At 45.3% G+C, this 13,657-nt stretch overlaps 1 protein-coding gene across 3 annotated transcripts in view; it reads left to right on the forward strand.

Moving 5' to 3' along the window:
- The first annotated feature begins 8,519 nt into the window (after positions 1 to 8,519).
- Positions 8,520 to 13,657, forward strand: part of BCL2 (BCL2 apoptosis regulator) — a 174,270-nt gene continuing 169,132 nt past the window's right edge. For all 3 annotated transcript variants that reach the window (XM_066353514.1, XM_066353513.1, XM_066353512.1), the window contains exons 1-2: positions 8,520 to 9,417; positions 9,638 to 10,492. In XM_066353514.1, coding sequence (XP_066209611.1) covers positions 9,929 to 10,492 — 564 coding nt within the window. In that variant the 5' untranslated portion in view covers positions 8,520 to 9,417; positions 9,638 to 9,928. The remainder of the gene's footprint in view (positions 9,418 to 9,637; positions 10,493 to 13,657) is intronic.

A 13,657-nucleotide genomic window follows, 5' to 3' on the forward strand; every position in this document is an offset into this window, starting at 1 on the left:
TTCATTTCTCAAGGTGTCCTCATAGACAGTCCTGTGACTGTATGGAATCTACTGCCCCGGACAAACGGAAGACCACTGTTCTGTGGTGGGAGATGATGCCCCCAGCCCCACTGCAGCCCAGGCACGAGAGCTGATGTGTGGCGGTCACCATCTCAGGGAGTGGGCTCGTTAGGTCAGAGGGCCACAATTCCTTTTCCATAAAGCTTTAAAAATTAAGGTGCTTTTTTGTTTTTAATTTATAAATTTGGTGCCATAATCCATTTGCCAGCAAAATCCAATGTGAACCAACATGAGATGATTATAGTTTTTATTTATGCCATTTCGTGAACCATCCGATCGTCCCACCTGAAGAACTACAGGTGGGTAGGATTCCAGATCTCGCCCCAGATTCTGTGGAAATGTTTCATAACATCCCACCTGTGCCCCTGTATTTCCTGTTCAAAATGCAAAGGATTGTAAATTCGGAAACACATCTGGGTAAAGGTTTTTGGATAAAGGGATTGTAGACCTTCAGGTATCATCACACGAAAATCAGACTTCACCAAAAACAGGAAAATATCACAAGGCGAATTCTAGTTTTCATTTTTTGGGCTCAATTTTTGTACAACTTTTTAATTTTTTATGCTCACTTTTTTCTTAGGAGAAGGAAAAAAAAAAAAACCCTGAGTCAAATTGTTAGGGGAATTAATGGATTTTTTTTCTTTTTAAAACACCACATTGACTCAACGCCTGGTATTGTACCTGGAAGCGGATAAGTCGTACCTGTGGCAGAGGGAGTTACAACTGTCGGCATGTTGGTTCTCTGTGACCAGCAGCAGCTCAGGAGGCGAGTTTCAGTTCTGAAAGTACCTGCCTCTGCTAAGTTGGGTTGTACTGTTTTATTATAATGTATTTATAAGTATATTTATTTTAAAATGTTTAATGTCATGCAGCCACAGATGTTCCAAAATGTGTTCAAGGACCCTTCAGAATTGAGAAAAAGTATAAAAATACCCATTTATTTTCACAAGAAAAAAGTCAAGGGAATTTTTATTTTCTATATTTTTATTTTATTTATTTTTTTATAGAGACAGAGAGTCAGAGAGAGGGATAGACAGGGACAGACAGACAGGAACGGAGAGATGAGAAGCATCAATCATTAGTTTTTTGTTGCGTGTTGCAACACCTTAGTTGTTCATTGATTGCTTTCTCATATGTGCCTTGACCATGGGTCTTCAGCAGACTGAGTAACCCCTTGCTCGAGCCAGCGACCTTGGGTTGAAGCTGGTGAGCTTTTGCTCAAAGCAGATGAGCCCACGCTCAAGCTGGTGACCTCAGGGTCTCGAACCTGGGTCCTCTGCATCCCAACCCGACGCTCTATCCACTGCGCCACTGCCTGGTCAGGCTATTTTCTATATTTTTTTAAATTTAGTTTTCACAGCAGAAAAGAGAAGAAATTAAAAATGCTGTTAATGATGGCCTCTTTACATCATAAATAGAAATCTTTGTTTGATTCTGTTGAACCATGTATTGAAGTGAAACTTGGAGAGAGTGTTTCCAATATTTGGATGAAAAAAACATCTGGTAATAGTTGCTTCAATTCAAAGAATTGTATGTTTTTGTCTACCTAGAAGAAGGCAATACCATATATATATTTTACTGACTAGAACAGATTTAATTTTATTATATCATTCTAATTTAAACTTGTCTTGCTCAAGGACACTTAGATATTCATACTTTTTGACTTAAGATGCTTTGTATCTTTCTTATTTCTTTTAGATCTTAGTAATTCAGCTTTTAAAAGTAACTACTGACTGTAACCTTCTATATTCTGGACTAAATCTCATTCAATGATGGCAGATTTGATATTTTGAAGAGGAGATAATAGCTATTGTATTTTACATTTGCTTGATGTCACAACTCTAAAGACATTTTTTAACCCGTTAGAGTGAATGTGGCTATTTTGATGTACCTGAGAACTTGCACTTGCTACTTTGGAAGATTTTGTGACAGAATTATAACCTAAGTTTCATACCCTGTATTTCTGAATCACACAAAAAATAAATGGGGAATCAGCTTTGCAGATTTGAAAACTTACTTTTCTAGAAATTTGTGGTGGTGTTTTTTTTTTAAAGAGACACAAGCAAAACCTTTTCCGTAAAGTTTCTTTACCTTGCATTTAACCACTTGATGAGGCTTGGTTTTTTATCCTTTTGTAAGGAGGTAATTTTTCAGATTAAGTACCTGATATAATGAGTGTTTGTTTCAAATATGTTATGCATTTCTGTGACTCTGGTGTGGGATATATGAGTAAAACCATGAGTAATGTGGAATTTAGTAAATTTTCTTAAGTAATTATGTTTTGTATACAAATAAATTTATTTCCCATACTTTAAACCTTTATATTCTAGTACATGTGCTGCCCAAGCAAGCATTAAACCTTCATGTTTTAATAATGAAATATCTCCTAGACTCTGAAGGGTATAAAATACAGATAGGTAAAAGAACACACCTTAATATTTCTCAGTCTTTCTTTCTTTTTTTTTTTTTCATTTTCTGAAGCTGGAAATGGGGAGAGACAGTCAGACAGACTCCCGCATGCGCCCGACCGGGATCCACCCGGCACGCCCACCATGGGGCGACGCTCTGCCCACCAGGGGGCGATGCTCTGCCCATCCTGGGCGTCGCCATGTTGCGACCAGAGCCACTCTAGCGCCTGAGGCAGAGGCCACAGAGCCATCCCCAGCGCCCGGGCCATCTTTGCTCCAATGGAGCCTTGGCTGCGGGAGGGGAAGAGAGAGACAGAGAGGAAAGTGCGGCGGAGGGGTGGAGAAGCAAATGGGCGCTTCTCCTGTGTGCCCTGGCCGGGAATCGAACCCGGGTCCTCCGCACGCTAGGCCGATGCTCTACCGCTGAGCCAAACGGCCAGGGCTATTTCTCAGTCTTTCAATAGAAAAATTTGGGTCACATTGCGAAGAGATTCCTTAGACAGCTTGGTTTTCAGACTTCACCTCTCCTTAAATCTGAGCAGTTTGTATAAACAGCATATAGTATCACTTCTATAATTTTTATTTTTGGACCTTTACAAAATGTTTCTTCTGTTCCACTTCTGATTTTATAACTTCCATTTTCTCTGATTCAACGTATATTTGTTGAGTGCCATGATGAGCTCAGTATCCAGGCATCAGGGACATAACTGCATAAACAACTTGCCCCTCCCCCGGTGAGGACATTTCTTGCTTCTGTCCCGCCCCCTCCTTCACCCTCTGAGGGTTCTTTCAAGTCTTCCTGGGGAAAGAGGACCACTCCCCATTCCTTTCTTCAGCTTGGGGCCTCAAATATTTGAATGCCAGGCACTATTCTAGGCTTGGAATGCTCAAAGGAAAAATACGGTCCCTGCTCTCAAGAAGTTTATAATCTAGAGGAAAAAATATGCCAGAAATTAACACTGTCGCTCCAACAATAGCTATGACTATGATGTAAATAACTAATGTTGACGACATAACCAGTACTAGTTACTGTTGTCAGTCAGTACTGTATGTTGAAATCATTTAAATTATACTTTAACCTTCTGAACACACAGTCTCCCCTTATTCCTGAGGGTTCTGTTGCAAGACCCCCAAGGGATGCCTGAAACCACAGATAGATAGATACTATGGTTTTCCTATACCATATGACCCAGTTGACATTATAAATTAAGCACAGTAAGAAATTAACAATAATTAGAAATAAATATAGAACAGTTATAACAATGTGCTGTTATAGAAGTTACACAAGTGTGGTATTATTAAGTAAAATCAAATGACTTGAACACAAGCAGTGTGACACCCAGACTGTCTATCTGAGAGCTGATGATTGAGACGGCTACTGAGTGACTAACAGGTTGGGAGCCTCCACAGCGTGGACAAGGGGATGGTTCATCTCCCACATGGGACAGAGAGGGGTGGTGAGAGACTTCACCTCCATAATCAGAATGGTGTACAGTGTAAAACTTAGGAATAGCTTCCTTCTGGAACTTTCCATCTAATTTTTTTGGACCTTGGTTGACAGGTAAGGTGAAGCTGAGGACAGGGAGGAGGAGTGGAGAGATAACTATGGTACCACTGATATCCCCATCTTACGAATGAGGGCACCGAGAGGTGATATAACTTGCCAAGGTCGTACCTATCAAGCAGTAGAACAAGGTTTCAAGTCCCTGTTTCTTGACTTCTAAGCTCCCAGCTTCTGTACTAACGGCACAGGTGGAATCCTAGGACTTCCCGGGAAAGTCAGGGATGGTCTCAAAGGGAAGATGAAAGTTGAGGAATGAGTATGCATTTGCCATGAGAAGGTTGGGTACATTTCAGGAAGAGGAGCAGATGAGCAGAGGCAAAAGACATGAGGGATCTTGGCATGTTCCAGAAAGCACACAAAGGTAACAGCTGCAGGAAGAAAGGAAGGTGGAAGGGTGCCAAGATGGTGGGCTCAGGCCACGGCATGCCATGCAAAGGAGTGAGATCTGTCATCACACCGGGAGAATGCCATGTGATGACAGAGGCAGAGATTGGAGTGATGCAGCTACAAGCCAGGGGCTGACAGCCACCACCAGAAGATGGGAGGAAAGGCAAGAAAGTCATTTTCCCTGGAGCCTTCAAAGGCAGTAGGGCCCTGCCGACACCTTGGTTTTGGATTTCAAGCCTCCAGAACTGTGGGAGAATACATTTTGGTTTAACCTCCCTAGGTTGGGATATTTTGTCACGCCAGCCTTAGGAATCAAACACATTACCCCTGAATTTTCTACATATATTCGTCGTTAATATCTGGGAGATACTTCTCTGTGCTAACTAGCATGAGAGAATAAAAGTTAGTGTTTGCCCATTAAGAACGTAAATTCTTTGTTAAACCCCTCCATACCATGGTATTTCATGTTGTTTGGTTCTATTAGTGCAGTTTCAATCCAATGAAATCAGTACACATTTGAAAAGTATGTTTCTTCATTTCTTTTATTTCACTTTAAAAACAAAGTCATTCATTTGAAAGGAAAAAAATTTACGAGTGAATTTCTGGCACTTTCCTTTATAAACCAAATGTTATTTGCCTGCTATGAAACTTGCACAAGAAGACTTGATTGGCTTTTCATAGCCTAATTTCAAAGGTTGTTGGTTAATTACTCTGAACAGTTTTGGAGGTTTAGGACCCGTCAAAGTTTGGTGGGTTTCTCAATTAAACCAAGGCTTGTTGGTTTACATTTGGCAAGAGTTCCCTGCTGACAGCAAGGATGGTTTCAGAGCATGAAGCAGACGACTTAGATGTGATCACTCTTACAACAGAAGACACTGGAGCACAAGTGAATTGGGAAGTGTTCTTGTTAGTATTAATCTTATAACTAATTAGTAACATCATTACAGTGTTCGCCAACAAAGTATACAAACCACTTGAAAGAGTGTGGCACTATTTAGCATAAAAGTGTATAATGCATAAGATACTAATTCCAACAGATATCTCAATAAAGCTGGAAACAATTTAGAAGGTACTCAAAATTGGACATTAGTGTTTTGGATTGTTTAGGTCTGTGAAATGTTATTTTTTTAAGCTGTTCATTTTTTTCTTTTGTAAAGACTATATGGACTACTTGGTTTTACTCTCTCTGGTTAGTTTGTTTGGTGTGTGGGTTTATTTCCACTTCAATTTGCCTAAATGGTTGGGGGTCATCATGCTTTATATTTTTAACTTTCATCCTACCTCTTGTCAATCAGGGGTAATGTGTTTGATTCCTAAGGCTGGCGTGACAAAATATCCCAACCTAGGGAGGTTAAACCAAAATGTATTCTCCCACAGTTCTGGAGGCTTGAAATCCAAAACCAAGGTGTCACCTCTAAGTTACTGGTGTCTTTCTATCTTCATTTTAACTAATATGTCTTTTAGGAAGATTTTATGCATATCTATATTAAACAGTGGTACAGTATGTTCAGATTAGAATAATGCTCTTTTTGAACATCATAAGCTTTGGAAACACATTGACAATAAATGAACGAAGAGAACTTTCTGAATGATACTGCTACACATCCACCAGTAGGTGGCAAAAACTGGCAATATAAAGCTTTTTGTTTGGCAGGCTGGAGAATAAAGAAGGAAAACATAGGCCTTTCAGACTCTGGATTCAGTCTCCACTCCCTGCGTCTTATTCTTTCTCTTCCTGGTACTACCTTCCTTTAGAATCCAGCCAGGTAAGGTGGACAAATGGCTCATCCACTGGCTCTTAAAAGTGGAAGGCATTCTGAGAAACAAAACATTCAGAGCACATACATTTGGAAGGTTGATCAGAGGTCTCCTTCCCAGTGAGATTCAAACCCAGGACTCCTAACTCAGGACAATGCTCTATCCTGCCACCTCATCAATGCCCAGAGACAGAGATGGGGCATCAATGCACACACTTCTGAGGAATACCTGACCTCACTCTTTAAAGTGAAGTCTAATATATTATACATGAAACCCATATATAAATGGAGGAAGGGTTTCACTCTTCCCATTCAAAGTCCCAGGGAATATACTCCTTAGTCAAGGACTGTCATTCATGCAGACCAGTCCGGAGAATGTTTGCTTATGGTCAGCATGCCACATAAGGAATCAGTCCAGGGACCATCTGTAAAGTGAGGTTCTATGCAGCAAAGGAGCGGCCGAATAAGGAAGCTTTTCCTTCTCTGGGAATGAGCTATGTTTTGTTCTGGCTGCCCCTTTGCAGAAGTGCAATCTCTTTTTCAGCTGTCTTCTCATTTCCTCACTCAAACGAAGCCCCAAGGCTTTCAATTCCTCTTAAGCAATTTTGGAGGCTTATGACAAGGTTTGGAGAAGATCCTCCAACCAGAATGCTATGGCATTATGTGAATTTCTCCTAATTCTGTGGGAACACATATCTCAGGTCAATCTATACTCAGTATTCACTTCCAGGCCAGAACACCTCCGGGCCATCGCCATAGGTAAAAGTGGACTCAGCCATCAGAAGATAGGGCAGAGAATTGGACCAGGCACCCATTGCCACATGCAAGAGTTTGGCATGTGGGCTGATTAGGAATAACGTGGAAAGAAACATAATTTGCTGTGCTTATTTTGCTTAGGAATAAATGCTTTGATTTTAGATGAGGAACAAGACAAAATAAAGGTAGGGTCTCAACATATTTGCACAAATGCCTTGTTCTCGCCATGTTTCTATGACCACAATAATTAATCCAATGTTCCTATGTATCTGTATTTGAGCCCTAATAAGTAAGCGGCTGTGCTTTTAGTAAACATTTCCCCCTTCCGGGTTTTATTTGCAAAGACTCTGAGGTAAAAATAGTTAAGCACATGCGACTTGATTGCTGTGTTGGGCTTTTCTCTGAGGGGCTGTTCATGCTGATGAATTAAAAAATGTATGTGCTTGCGTGTGTGTGTGTGTGTGTGTGTGTGTGTGTGCTTGCGTGTGTGTGTGTGTGTGTGTGTGTGTGTGTGTGTGTGTGTGTGTGTGTGTGTGTGTAGCTGAGAGGTGTGGCCATCTGGGATTGGCTGCTAGGCGACCGTGGAGGCCTTTAGAAACCCACCCACCGTGGTGTTGGGACTGTGGGCCTGAAAGTTACCATGTAAGACATCAGAACCTGGCTCTAACCCAGGGCCGAAATTGTCAGGAGTGGAGGACAAGCATTCACAGAACCATTTCAAAGCCCCTGCTACTCTGCGCTCGCCCCTCTGATGACCCGCTGAGTTCGTTCTGTCGGGCTTGGATCAGGGAGGGTGCTTCTCTAGAGTGTGTGTTTTGCGTGGACACCTAGGAAGCATCCTACAAGTAAACAAGAACGCTCGGGGCTTCCCTCACTAATGAATGTGCAGCCTCGCCTCTCTTCACGGCTGGGCAGCGCTGAGGTCCCCGGTTCGAGGTCAGATCGGCCCCGGCGGCCGATCGCTGGTAATACGCTGGGCGCGCGCGCGCACGCACGCGCGCGCGCACACACACACACACACACACACTCACACACTCACACTCACTCGGCTAGGAAGAGTCGCAGCGATTCCCCGCGCCTTTCCAGCGCTTGTTTTCTGGGCGCAGCCACCCACCCAGCCGCCCGCGTGCAATTCCCCGGGCGGCCCGGTCCCTCGCGGGCGCGGGAGCACGCCGCAGGCCCGAGGAGGCCCCTGCACACCCACCGCGCCGCGGCCGCGCGGGAGGCCTTGGCCGCCCGCGCCACCCACTGGCCAGGCGGAGCGGGCCCAGAGGGCGGGCGGGGGCCGTCCCAGGCGCGCCCTCCCCAGCCTCGGCCCTGCGCGCCATGTGTCCCCGGCGGGGCGCGCCGCTCCCGGCCCGGCCGCGGCTCCTTTAACCCGGGAAAGGGAGCAGGGCGGAGGGGGTGGCGGGGCCGCTCAGAGGAGGGCTCTTTCTTTCTTCTTTTTTTGAATGAACCGTGACGTACGTACAGGAAACCAGTCGGTTCGAGCAGAGAATGAAGTAAGAGGCCAGGCCCCCCCGCCCCGCGCCCGCCCCCTTCCTCCCCGCCCCCGCCCGCCGCGCGCCCGCTGGCCCGCCCGCCCGCCCGCCGCTCTCGGTCTCCGGGCTGAGCCGCCGCCGCCGCCGCTGCCAGCGAAGGTGCCGGGCGCCGGGCTCTCCCCGCCGGCGTGGCCGTCATCGCCCGGAGCGGGTGCGCGGCGGGAGCGCGGGGACACGGCCGCCGCGGCGCAAGAGCAGGAGGAGGAGAAAGGGTGCGCAGCCCGGAGGCGGGGTGCGCCGGTGGGGTGCAGCGGAAGAGGGGGTCCAGGGGGGAGAACTTCGTAGCAGTCATCCTTTTTAGGAAAAGAGGGAAAAAATAAAACCCTCCCCCACCATCTCCTTCTCCCCACCCCTCGCCGCACCACACACAGCGCGGGCTTCTCGGCTCTGCACCGGCGGCCCGGGCGCGTCCTGCCTTCATTTATCAAGCAGCTTTTCGGAAAATGCATTTGCCGTTCGGAGTTTAATCAGAAGAGGATTCCTGCCCCCGTGCCCCGGCGCGTCCACGGGCCCCGGTCCCTGTCTCTCTCCCGAGGAGCGTGAAGCGGTCCCGCGGTTAGGGGTCCATGCCTGTGCCCGCGCGTGAGTGCGCGCGTGTAAATTGCCGAGAGGGGGAATATCACAGGACTTATGGAAATACTGGACTGAATATTGTAATTCATCTGCCGCCGCTGCTGCCTTTTTTTTTTCTCGTGCTCTTGAGATCTCCGGTTGGGATTCCTGCGGATTGACATTTCTGTGAAGAAGTCTGGGAATCCATCTGACAAGTCTTTTCATTTTTACCACTGCCCCACGCACCCCCAACTCCTGATTCATTTGGAAGTTGCGCGGCAGCTATCACCGGGGAGTTCGGAAGATCGATGGGGTCTTTGCCTTATGCATTTGTTTTGTTTTCACAAAAAAGGAAACTTGACAGAGGATCATGCTGTCCTTAAAAAATACAAGTAAGTTCTTTCGCACAGGAAATTGGTTTAATGTAACTTCTAATGGAATCATTTAAGATTTTAACTTTTAAGTGCATTCGAGTAAGTGTAATTAACACGCAGCTTAATACAATTTTTTTAGCCGTGTAATTGTAGTGTATATACCTTGCTTTCACCCAGACTGTAAAGGAAAATGCACCTGATTTTCACTTATCAGTCTTTTTTTTTTTTAACTTTTCAGGATCACGGAGGGAATAGACTGACACTGACCATTAATAACAATGTGCCTCATGAAGTAAGAATCCGAAAGGAATTGAAATTAAAATTTCCTGCATCTCACGCCAAGAGGGAAACAGTAGAATCAAGTGTTCCGCGTGGCTGAAGACACCCCCTCATCCAAGAATGCAAAGCACATCCAATAAAATAGCTGGATTATAACTATTATTCTTTCTTTCGGGGCCGTGGGGCGGGAGCGGGAGCGAGAGGTGCTGTTGGTACCCGGCTGCTTTTCCTGTTTTTCCTCGGGGGAAGGATGGCGCACGCTGGGCGAACAGGGTATGATAACCGGGAGATAGTGATGAAGTACATCCACTATAAGCTGTCGCAGAGGGGCTACGAGTGGGATGCCGGAGACGCGGGTGCCGCGCCCCCGGGGGCCACCCTCGCGCCGGGCATCTTCTCCTCCCAGCCCGGGCGCACCCCTACGCCCGCCAGGACCTCGCCGCCGCCGCCCCCGGCCGCCCTCGCCGCAGCCGCGGGGCCTACGCTCAGCCCAGTGCCACCTGTGGTCCACCTGACCCTGCGCCAGGCCGGCGATGACTTTTCCCGTCGCTACCGCCGCGATTTCGCCGAAATGTCCAGCCAGCTGCACCTGACGCCCTTCACCGCGAGGGGACGCTTTGCCACGGTGGTGGAGGAGCTCTTCAGGGATGGGGTGAACTGGGGGAGGATTGTGGCCTTCTTTGAATTCGGTGGGGTCATGTGTGTGGAAAGCGTCAACCGGGAGATGTCGCCCCTGGTGGACAACATCGCCTTGTGGATGACTGAGTACCTGAACCGGCACCTGCACACCTGGATCCAGGATAACGGAGGCTGGGTAGGTGCATATCTTGTGGCATGTGAGTTGGGGATGGAAGTCTCAGGTCTGAGACACGGTGGTTGGAGTGTGGGTGGGCGCCTGGGCCGCGGGTCAGCGGATGACCCAGTGAAGTAAAATTAGGCTGTGCTTCCCACCCTCTAACCTTGTACAAAACTAGCCCTGCCAACTCTACTGTGATCATTTCCTTCCCACCCAAAATGGAGTCCTTGCTTGCCAGCTGTGGAGGTTCAAAGATCAAGCATTGCTATGTAGTAATGATCTTGGGAGAAATGGTGTCCCTCCAGGGTTCCGCAGACTGGGAGTCCAGAGATCTCCAGCACCACAGTTACCTGGCCTGAGTAGCTTGTTGAAATGGGAGACCCCAGAGGTTGTGTCCTGGCAGTCGTTGTCCTACCTACACTAACTCCCCTCGGGATTTCTTCTTTGTATTAAAATTTGAGAACCACCCAATTGGAATAACAGACTGCACCGGAGGACCAAAGGGCAAGCCTTTTCTGACTTACTTGGTAAAATCTACCGAAAGAAGAAAACCAGTGTAGCCCCTATCCCCGGAAAGCTTAGCTCTGTTTGTGACAAAGTAAGTTGACTTTCCAGAAGCCCGGGGACCCCCAACCTACAGGGTGTGCCACATTCCCTGTGGGCGTGACCAAGTGACTGGAAGAACATTTTGACTGTGGATGCTTTACTTTGTCTCATCAGAGACAGAATTTGCATTGGCTGTGAACTTTGTGTTCTATTTCTATAACTAGTGTACGATTTTAAAGTGTCCTGGAACTCTAGTAACTTAGTTTTCACCACCTAGAATCCACCTCATCTGGTCCCTTTAATGAACATACTTGTTCTATGGTATCTGCGTGAAGCATAGACGAATTGATTCTTAGCTGTGAATTCTCTCGTGCTCTGACTTTAGTTGAAGTGATTGATGTCTGTAATTTTGAAGAACATCTGTGAGATGATTTTTCCCTGGGTACTGTGTTAGATAGAGCTTCTATCATGTGACCATAAAGTCCTTTTTGTGCATGTGATTCTTTGGGGCAGGGGGGAGAGCTGTAATTGAGATCACACCTTATATCTAAAATAACTAATTTGTGAAACAGTAAAAGGGGAATAATTATTGTCGGAATTTTTTTTTTCGGACTTTTTGTTGTAATCTGAAGAGGAATCAATGCAGTGCTTCCTTTTATAGTCTCTAGGGAGAATTACTAGTGTTATTATTTTATAGGACCTAACAGGAGCAAAAAGGCCCAGAAATGATTACCAGTGGATTTGATTTCAAGAAGCATGTTACATATTTTACTGCAGTTTAAAAAGTGTGCTCATAGTAAGGGGGGAGCCAAAAAGAGAAAAGGCCAAGAAAAGGACGTGGCTGACGTCAACATCTGATCCTGTTTGACCAAAGCTGACAAAATATCGATGATACTCTTCAATGTTTAAAAATAAAATGAACTAAAGTATCCCCCAACCCATTTAAATCTCTGCAATCTAAATGCTCCTCGTAAACTGTTGTATTTTTTTAAGGTCCTATATTATCAGATCTTTAGTAATTTTGGAAGAATTTTCCAAAAGTTGGAAAGAATATTTTTAATTGTTTGGTTAGATAGGTGGTTTTATTTTTAACTACCATAACCGAAGAAGTAGGAACTTTCAGGCTCCAAAAGGATCATTTTAAGACCAAAGTAAAACTGATTTACAGCTTTACTATTTCACATTTTTTTATGAAAATTAAAATACCTAAAAATTGTCTTTCTAGTTGAAAGAAAGTCAAAGTGGTAACTGTCATCTATCAAGTAATTTAATAAAGATGGGAATCAGAGACATATGTTTGTGATCGAAATTAAGATATAACCTTGCTCTTTGTTGTTGAGTTATAGTAATCGCACGCAATTGAGTGTTCTTTTTAAGTGAAGGCTCACTTTTCCTCCTTTCAGAATAGAGTTTTTGTTGTAGAACCAATCTTTGTGGTCAACAGGTATCTGAGGTTAATAAATGTGGAGGCTGTATTTTATGATGCCAAACCACAATGACATACCATAGAACATGATAAAAAAAAGATTTTGACAAAACCTCTTATAATAAAAATAAGTCAGAAGCACAAATGGCTGATGGTAAAATGTGTAGTTTTCAGAAAAACATTTAGATGGATGACTATATAGGAAAACAAAGGAATTTGTCAAGAATAAAAAAAAAGTATTTGCCAGGAAATACCATCATAAGTGGACAAGTTGGAAAAAACGTGCTGGAATTGATTTACCCATCATTCAAATGGGCATGATCTACATTTTTTGTTGTAGGCATCTGCCGTACTGACAGATATTCCTCCAAATTTGCATCTGTTGGGGTTGCATCTCTAATAATATATTCTATCTTATAGTGTGGTGAGGCACTCTTAATAACAGTAATAAAGTCTCAGAAGAGAGCTAGCACATTCTTTTGACATTTGACAGTGGCTTGCTCTGTGGAACCAGGACTCAGTGGATCAGCTTGTCTACTGAATATGCACTAATAGGGCTTTAGACTCAAAGTCACTGTTTTTCTTTTTGCTGCTGCTGCTGCTGCTGCTGCTGCAGAATCCGAACCTCTCGAGGCAGAGAAAGTGTTTGCATTCCGTGTTCCATAACTCGGAGAAAGCAGGGCCTGGGAATGAGAGGCGTTTGAGAAATGGTCTCGGAATCCTGCTGATTAAATAAAGACTAAAGAAGAAACTGGGTGTAGAGTGGGACGTGGCTTTATGCCTAAGTCTGAATGAGGTATTGTGTAGCACCCAGAGAGAGGCAGGACAGAGGAAGCAGAGGGATGGCAGCAGTGTAATGGAATGTCTAAGGCCCTGCTGGTCCAAGTCTGCTTCACGGGACAGCAGCGTGGGTGTCACCAGGGAGCTTCTCAGAGATTTGGAATCTCGGCTCCCACCCCTGAGCTATGGGCGTCAGAATCTGTGCTCCACAAGATCTACAGGTGTTTGCGGGCAGGATAAAGTTAGAGATGCTGGCTGTCTTCGTCTCCCATTCCCGGGGGCATCTTTTACAATGAAGGACAATGTGGGATGGATCCTTCAGTGTGCCTTTCCAGTGTGACTTCACACATCCATGGTATTACCTGGGACGTGGAGTCTTTCCCAGATGTCCACTGGAGTGATCTGACCCTTGGGAGGAAAAGGGTGGAATG

This window comes from Saccopteryx leptura, chromosome 11 (genome assembly GCF_036850995.1).
Source record: "Saccopteryx leptura isolate mSacLep1 chromosome 11, mSacLep1_pri_phased_curated, whole genome shotgun sequence".
In the NCBI taxonomy this organism is placed as follows: domain Eukaryota; kingdom Metazoa; phylum Chordata; class Mammalia; order Chiroptera; family Emballonuridae; genus Saccopteryx; species Saccopteryx leptura.